Source organism: Lactuca sativa, chromosome 1 (genome assembly GCF_002870075.4).
Source record: "Lactuca sativa cultivar Salinas chromosome 1, Lsat_Salinas_v11, whole genome shotgun sequence".
In the NCBI taxonomy this organism is placed as follows: Eukaryota; Viridiplantae; Streptophyta; class Magnoliopsida; order Asterales; family Asteraceae; genus Lactuca; species Lactuca sativa.
In genome coordinates this window covers 41,151,656-41,160,875 of record NC_056623.2, presented here as the reverse complement: position 1 = coordinate 41,160,875, position 9,220 = coordinate 41,151,656, and the positions used below count along the sequence as shown (strand labels likewise).

Sequence of the window (9,220 nt, the reverse complement as noted above, 5' to 3'; positions counted from 1 at the left end):
ACGTCAATCAAATGATAGATCATATTTTCCCCATAATTAACTTATTATCATTCCTCTTAGAATATCAATTATTGAAGTTTATAAAGAAAATAAAAAACCAATATTTTTTAACGAATATAACTCAAATGTTTTGTCTTTCAATTAAAAAACTATATCCAATGATTTTGTGAAAAACTTGATTGACTTATGACATGTTCTTCTTTTATTTTTTATGCTATTAGTTTTCATTTAGAATTCAGTAGAGTTTATTAAATGGTCACGACTTTTAATGCTTTAAGTTGTTAGACACAATGAAGAAAAAGAACATAAATTACATGATTAAGGAAGAATAGTAAAAGATATATTATGATTAGTTTGGATATAAATTGATCAAAACTACATTGTTTGGAGGGTTCTATATATAAGGTTAGATACATGAGCATTAGTCTAAGTGCAATGACTACATAAGCTCTCTTGGATGGATTTCAGGTATACGTTGCACGACTTAGTACATCATATAAGCTACTAGATTATTTCTAATCCTAAAACCACCTATGTCTCCTAATGAGACTTAAACCCACAACCTCTCATTTGAGAGAGTCACTCCTTACTACTAGGCCAAAGGCCCTTTGGTTAAAAATAGATAATCGTCACGAATTCCTACACCTCATCAAATCTAACTTCCATCCCCTTCATTTTTTTTTAAAAATTGTTTATCAATATATAAGTGAGAGAAAAAAACGTTTGAGAATCCAAATATGTTGTAGCAATATTTTCGTGTTATTAACATATTATTATTAAGTCAATAATGTTACATGTTAAACAAGTTATAATTTATATTTTTCTTGATTAATGTAAAAAATAAAACTTAAATGAAAAACATCTTTAAAAAAGTGTTTAGTATTATCTAATTAGAACAAACTAAAAACCTGATTACTGTTTAATAATATTAACCTTAAAGAATCATAAATATTCAGACCCCACGTAATTATGTTTGGACAAAATAACATAAATGGTCCTTGTGGTTTATACAATCGACCAACTTGGTCTAAATGAAAAATTTTGTGTGTAGATGGTCCATGTAGTCTTAAAATCTTGCAAAGATGGTCTTTTTGACTAACAATGTTAATTTTTTGAGTTAAGTTACTTATGAAATGTCTCATTTGCCCTTCATGCCATAAGTACCATTTATGTAATTTGTTCCGACAGGGACCATTTATGTAACCTTTTCTATTATTTATTATTTTTTATATAATTTTTTTTATATTTCTATGATTTAGATTTTTTTTGACGTTTTGTTCAAATATATGTTTGATGTTTTTTTTTTTTTGAATTTTGCTTGCATTTTTTGATATTTTGTCCGTATGATTTTTTCTATTTTTTTTTGACGTTTTACTCGAATACATTTATTAATATTTCTTTTGACATTTTGCTTGAATAACTTCTTCTATTTTTTTGGAGGTTTTGTTCAAATATATTTTTTTAATGATTTTTTATATTTTTTTTTGTTTATATTTGTTAAAGAGTTCATGGTCACTATAGTCATAATTCGTAACTTAATTTAGTTACAATCATATTTTTCTATTTTTTTTTGTTCTTTTAATATATATATATATATATATATATATATATATATATATAAGGTTTTATAATTATTATTTTTAATTCAAATATATAACTATATAACATATATAAGGTTGTATAATTACTATTTTTATAAATCTTTTTATAAACAGTTTTTAAATATATAAAAAGCTTTGTTCAATGTGAATATAGTTATATAGATAGGTTAATCATAACATATAGACTAATTGAAAAAAAATGTCTAAAAGAATTAAATAACTCAAAAATACTAAAGTTAGGTCCAATGTAAAATGAAATGGACGCTCTCGTCAAAACTACTAGACAGTTTTATGTTAGCATGTATGTACCTAATTTATATTAATCATATTCACGTTTAACAACCTTATATGTGTTATATAGTTATATATATGAATTGTAAAATAATATTTATAAAACCTTATCTATATTAAAAGAACAAAAAAAAATATGATTGTAAGTGAATTAACTTTGGAATTATGATTACAATAACCATGAAATCTTTAATAAATACAAACAAACAAAATGTAGAAAAAAACATTAAAAAAATATTCGAATAAAAAATCAATAAAAATTAGAAGAAACTATTTAAACAAAAAGTCAAAAGAAATATTAATAAACGTATTCGAAAAAAAAATATCAAAAAATAGAAAAAATTATATGAACAAAATATCAAAAAGTGTAAGAAAAAATATAAAAGAAAACATTAAATAATATATTCCAACAAAACGTCAAAAACATCTAAATCATAGTAATATAAATAAATTAAATAAAAATATTAAATAAATAATAGATGATGTTACATAAATAGTCCTTGTGGCTGGAACAAAGTACATAAATGATCCCTAGGGTAGGAAGGGAAAATGTGTCATTTTACAAGGTATTTAACTGAAAAAGTTAACATCGTTAGCCAAAAAGACCGTATTTGCAAGATTTTGAAACCATATTGACCATCTATGCACAAAATTTGTCATAAGGACCAAAGTTGGTCAATTGTGTCAACCACAAGGACCATTTTTGTAATTTTGTCTTATATTTGTTTCAAGTGTATGATGTGACATATACTAGACAACATTACATGTTTTTCAACGACTCTTTACAAACGTAATGAATGATATGCCTTTATATACACACGCTTGATGCACATTTTGAAACATGATATGATGCATTTTGAAACATTTGTTTCCCAGGGTGGAAAGGAACCCAAATATAGAAAAATACTGATGTCAGATGTGGTTGTAACGAGGAAAAGGGACCTATTTTCTGGTCGTAAATGGAATTTTGTAGATGTGATGATGGGTGGGTGGATCTTAAGTGTTCATTTGCTAACATTTTTTGCACCATTTACGTTTACTTGGGGTGCTTTTTGGGTAGCATTTTGTTTCTACGTGTTGTGCGGAACCGGTATAACATTTTCCTATCATCGAAATCTAGCACACCATAGTTTCAAGTTACCAAAATGGCTTGAATACACGTTTGCTTATTTCGCAGTTCATGCTGCTCAGGTTTTATTTATATATATTTTTTTCTTTTCAGAATATATCAATCGCTTCAAACATCATAATAAAAGTCCTGTTTATCGCAGAGAGACCCAATATTTTGGGTGAGTATACATCGATCTCACCATCAGTATGTAGAATCCGACAAAGATCCACACTCTCCCACTTTTGGGTTTTGGTTTAGTCATATAGGTTGGCTCTTTGATAGCGGCTACCTTATTGAGAAGGTATATTTTTTCACTATGTTAAAATTATTTTTTATTTATTTCAATCACCTAGCTAAGTTATAATTGTGATTATAATATTTTTGACATGGGTACATATACATACAATGGTATACACTACACAGTATAAAGAACGTAAAAACGTAGAAGATCTAAAGAGCCAATTATTCTATCGATTCATTAGAAGAACTTATTCTTGGCATATTCTTGGATTCGCTGCCATTGTGTATGCTTTGGGTGGTTTTTCCTATCTTGTTTGGGTTGTGGTACGAGTTTCTTTAAATATTAAATATTGATTTTTTTAATGATCGACTTATGAGTATCTTTCTTAATTTTGTGACGTTACTTGCTTGCAGGGTGTGAGAATCACAGTGACCTACCACTTGACGTTTCTAGTGAATTCAGCATGCCATATATGGGGAAGCCAAGCCTGGAACACCGGTGATTTTTCCAAAAACAATTTGTATGTACTTCAACAACTTTACATGTATACGATTATGTTTGTTTTACGTACAATATTATCATTTGAAGTATCTATGGTACAAACCTAACCTTATATATGCATATGCTTTGAAGTATCTATGGTACAAACCTAACCTTATATATGCATATGCAGGTGGGTGGCATTATTTACCTTTGGAGAAGGGTGGCATAACAATCACCATGCATTTGAATATTCAGCCCGATTTGGTTTAGAATGGTGGCAACTTGACCTGTGTTGGTGTTTTATACTGTTTCTTGAAACAATAGGGTTAGCGACCAATGTTAAGTTGCCGAGTGAATCTCATAAGGCTAAGAGATCCTTTGCATCTGGGAACAAGTTCAAGTAATCCAATAGCTATGACATCCAATATAGTTTCATATACTAAGCGTGTGAATTAATATTTGCATTGAAGATGAATTCAATTTATCGTCACTTTTGTAATAATTTATATATTCTTTTGTGATTTATAAAGCAATCCTATATGTATTATGATAAATTAATAATGGGAACTTGTAATACATAATTTCAAGTCTTGCATACCATGTATTTTGGAGTTTTCACTGATATATATTAGGTTAAGTTGTGTAGTTATGCACATTTTCTTTTATTTAGTAGTTTATGCAATGAAATAAACTTGTTACTCATTCAAAAGACATTTTTCTTTACAGTTATGCAACAAAATTGATTTGGGCAAATTTGATTTTGTGCAAGAACCTTTTTTATCATATTATAATAATAATAATAATAATAATAATAATAATAATAATAATAATATAACTACATTAAACATGCATTTAAGCCTATATCTTTTTAAGTCATTGACACTCAATGCGGCAATGCGCCATACGACGATTCAACCCCACATATTTATTTATTGATTGATTGAGGGCAAATTATAAACGTATCCTTCTATTTTTCACAAATTATCGAATTATAAAAGTACCTTATAAAGATAAAGAAAACTTGAAATTTATTTATCTATATTATTTTATAATTACATTCAAATATCATATACTTTCATCATATTAATTAGAAAAAATATTCATCAACTCCCACAATTTATGATAAAAATTTTCTAACTATTTATAATATCTAACATCCGTTTTCAAGTCTATTTAAGTTTGGAGTCTTAAAGTTTTTGCTGATCCCAACACGACGGTAGAGATCCATTGCGATGCGACCACGTCATTTAAGTCACAGTGTGGCCAGGTGATGATCGCGGTGCGCTGGGCCTGATGGGCCAAATCCTAGAAGCCTTGGGATTTAGGTCTATTTAAGGGTTTCGTCATTCTCATATGCCTCTATTTTTAAAACAAAACCCTAGATCTCTCTCTCTCTCTCTCTCTCTTGTGTTCTTGGTGTTTTTTACCTTGGTTTTCCATTGTTGGTGAAGCTTGCGGTTGAAGAAGGTGATTCTTGTGGTATTGAGGTCTTGTTCCAGCATTCTCAACTGATTTATGCACCTTTAGAGGTATAAATTCTCAAACATGATCATTAGATTCTTAGATCTTGATATTATGTCATTTTGGTCCTTTTGAGCCCTTTTCTTTGGAGTTCTTGGAGTTTGGAGAACTCTAGAACATTATTATGAGATTTAATGACTTATGGACTTGTTGGTTGGCTGAAAAGTGTATATGCATGCTTCTCCTTTAAGTCATGCATGAGGTTTGGTCCTAAATGTAGTTAGGGCTTAAGGTCTTGACTTATTGGATATATGAAATGGATAAAGTTTCAGAGGGTAAACAGTAACATCATGAATTTTCACTTATTTTTTTATTTAAAACACTTTTTAACCAGAATACGTTAGTGAAAGTCTTATTTTAATTAATTATGAAAACATCACCAATGTTACTTTATTACCAAAACAAATTTTATCAAAATAAAAGTTCTCAAAAACCCAACATTAAAGTAAGCTCTTAAAATCGAATGAAAATGAAAACTTGACGGCATGTCCAAAGTGGTATCTTCACTAAGGTAATACTAAAGTAACTACCCACAAGTATCCATCTTCACCAAGCCACCATATCATGATACTTGTACCAATGCATGGAAAACATAACAAGCAAAGAAAAAAGTGTCAGCATACGCTAAGTGTCAATCATAAGTACGATGTTATGGAACATACATATCCCAAATGGGTTGAACGAAATATCATATAAACATGCATTCAAACACTCACATAGCATGGCATCAAATACATCATATAAACATTAGAATAATTCTCAAATACTATTCTTGTTTAGAGTCTTTATATTTAGTTACACTTCATTATTCATCTTTATAGTTAGTTATAACTTTATGCTTCACTATAATATTAATCTTCATTTTCATCATTAACAATTACTCCCCTCTTAATCATCTTTGTAATTGTCATCATAATACGTCCTATTTATGTGTAATGCCTGTAGATCCGGGCTAGTCAATTTAGAGATAATAGAGGTCGAAAACGAATTTTCGACAAAATATTATTTAGAATAAATAATCTTAACCAAGTTTTATAATATGTCTCAAAGGTTCCGTACATATAAAGAACGCCGAAATCCGAGTTATAACGAAGAAGTTATGGCCTGTCGAAGTTTTACGGTAAAACCGACACGACACCGGGAGACGTAAATAGTGAATTTTTGATAAAGGAATTTTTAGCCTTATCGATCCAAATAAAAGTCTTAGTATACGTTAAACCGAGAACATACAAAAAAAGAACGTCCAAATCTGACTTCGTATGAGGAAGTTGTGAATTTTCTAAGATTTGGTATAGTAGTGCACGGCCCGAAACTCGAATTTTAGTTCGGGCGGTTTTTGGCCTACGCGACCTAAATGAGAATTGAAGATCTCATTAATAGGAACTCAACGGTAAAAAGACGGACGAAAACAGAGTCCGTATGTAGAAGTTATGAATTTTACGCGGACATTTAACAGTATAATCTCCTCGTACTGTTAAATTTAAGATCGGTCAAGAACTAGCCGACGGAGTCAAAATGAAAGTTGCAGATCTTATTTTTACCTATGTGTGGATATAAAGAACGTCAAAAACGGAGGTCGTATGTGACAGTTACGGATTTTAGAAGTCGGAAGTGTGTTGTGCGAAAATGGGTGATGTGACACAATCTTGGTCGTTGCTTTCTCCCCAAGTCTTGCCACTAGATGGTGACATGTGGCACCAAGTTCAACCATTTTCACCCTATAAATAGAACCTCTCATACCCTCATTTTCTTCACACATTTCTCATTCTTTCTTCTTTTTACTCTCTTTCTCTAGAACCTCTCTCTAGCCCCAAAACCCCCCGAAAAGCCTAGGGAACCTCCCTAGCACGAGGCGGAAGCCCCGGAGTGCTTGACGGCTCCGAGAGGAAGAGCTTCTCGGATCGGGAACGTTGCTCTAAGCAAAACCCGGTTTTCTGTAAAAGCCGATGTAAGTGAGCTACGCCTACGCTATTTTTAATATATCGTTTATTTAATTATAGTAACGTTATTAGGAACTTATAATAAGTACTTGGGCTATTATTATGGGTTATATAAGTATTGTTTAACACTTATATAATAGTAATAATAACTAGACTATTAATTAGTATCGACAAATAATAGACTAAACTCTAGTGGTAATAATACTAGGTTTCGTCGAAGGAAATTATTTTTAAGAAACAAAGCGCTGTCTGAGTTCGGAATCACCACCTTTTCAAGTGAGTGCATAGTCTTTTTCATGAACATGATTTTAATGCAAGTATTAATTAAAGTATTAAATATATGTTAAAGAGTTAAATATTTGTTGAAGATGTGTGAGTGCATAGTCCCTTTCATGAACATGATTTTAATACAATTATTAATTAAAGTATTAAATATATGTTAAAGAGTTAAATATTTGTTGAAGATGTGTGTAACGTCCGGGTTTCAGGGCTAAGCATTTTTGATAGTGTAATAGTCTAGGTCAACTCTTGTAACTCTTTTTGAAGTAATAAAGATGAAATATTTGAGTATTATGTGAATTATGTGTATTTATCTGCTTATTATTTAATTATAAATGTATAATTAATAAAGAATAAAAATAAGCATCAAAATTAAAGTGTGAGATAAGCCCGATATCTTTATATAAAGTTGTAGTGGTCGAAAAAAGGATTCCGGGGATATAAAGAACGCCGAAATCCGAGTTATAACGAAGAAGTTACGACCTGTCGAAGTTTCACGACAGAACCGACACGATACCGGGAAGCGTAAATAGTGAATTTACGATAGAGAGAGATTTAGCCTTAGCGATCTAAACGAAAGTCGTAGAATGCGTTAAACCGAGAGTGTCCATAAAAAGAACACCCAAATCTGACTTCGTATGAAGAAGTTATGATTTTTCGAAGTTTCGGATTAGCAGTGTTCAGCCCGAAATTCGAATATTATATCGAGTGATTTTTAGCCGACATGACCTAAACGAGAATCGAAGATCTCTTTAAGAGTAGCGTAACGAGAAAAATATGGATGAAAACGGATGTCGGACGAAGAAGTTATGAATTTTTAACGGACCAATCATGTCCCGGCCTGTTAATAATATAACTTTTAAAATAGAGTCAGAATTAGCCGACGGAGTCTAAACAAAAGTTGTAGAGTACGTTCCCACCTTCGTGTGTATATAAAGAACGTCAAAAACGGAGCTCGTATGTGGAAGATACGAATTTTTGAAGTTCAGAATCGAATTTGCAAGACTTGGTGCGAAGTAGGTGACGTGGCAGCGCCACAACCGTACGATGATGGTCTCAGAAGTCGCTTCGGATTGTGACACGCAGCCCCTTGATACGCCCAACGTATGAGCTCGGAACGCGCCGCGTACGAAGAGCCTTCCTCGGTCCAACCTTGCCCACGTTGCACCATCCGGAGATCGCCACCTGTAACCCTTATCCGAGTTACGCCCCGCGTTCGAGGACCTGTACGCCCAACGTACGTCCGAGGACCAGCCTATAAAAGGGCTGCGAGGGCAGCCGGCTTCTTCACCCATTTTCTCAACTTTTTTTTTCTCTCACCACTTTCTCTCTCTAGCTTCTAAACCCTCCTAAACCCTAGGGAACCTCCCTAGCACCCGAAGGAAGCCCCGAGGCTCCCGGAGTCCCGAGAAAAAGTGTCTTTCGGTTTCGAAACGTTGCTCCAAATAAAGTTCCGGTTTTCTTTAAAATTCGTTGTAAGTGAGCTACGCTTATGCAAATTTTAATATAGCTTTCAAATAATTATAGGAATGTTATTAGGTCCTTAAAATAATTATTTGTGCTATTATTATGAGTTATATTGAGTGTTATTTAACGCTTATATAATAATAATAATAGTCAGACTATTAATTTGTCGCGGTTATCGTTAGACTAAACCCTAGTGGTATTGGTACTAGGTTTTATCGAAGGAAAATTGTTTTGAGAGTATCGAAGCGCTGTCCGAGTGCTGAGTCACCACCTTTCAGGTGAGTGC

General features: G+C 31.8%; 1 protein-coding gene across 1 annotated transcript; it reads left to right on the top strand.

Annotated features, from left to right (window-relative positions):
* Positions 1-2,723: 2,723 nt before the first annotated feature.
* Positions 2,724-4,314, top strand: LOC111909589 (delta-9 acyl-lipid desaturase 1). Its single transcript, XM_023905380.3, has 5 exons — positions 2,724-3,083; positions 3,164-3,304; positions 3,427-3,567; positions 3,658-3,764; positions 3,918-4,314. The coding sequence occupies exons 1-5, from the start codon at positions 2,739-2,741 to the stop codon at positions 4,129-4,131; spliced, it is 948 nt and encodes a 315-aa protein (XP_023761148.2). The 5' UTR covers positions 2,724-2,738; the 3' UTR covers positions 4,132-4,314.
* Positions 4,315-9,220: the final 4,906 nt, after the last annotated feature.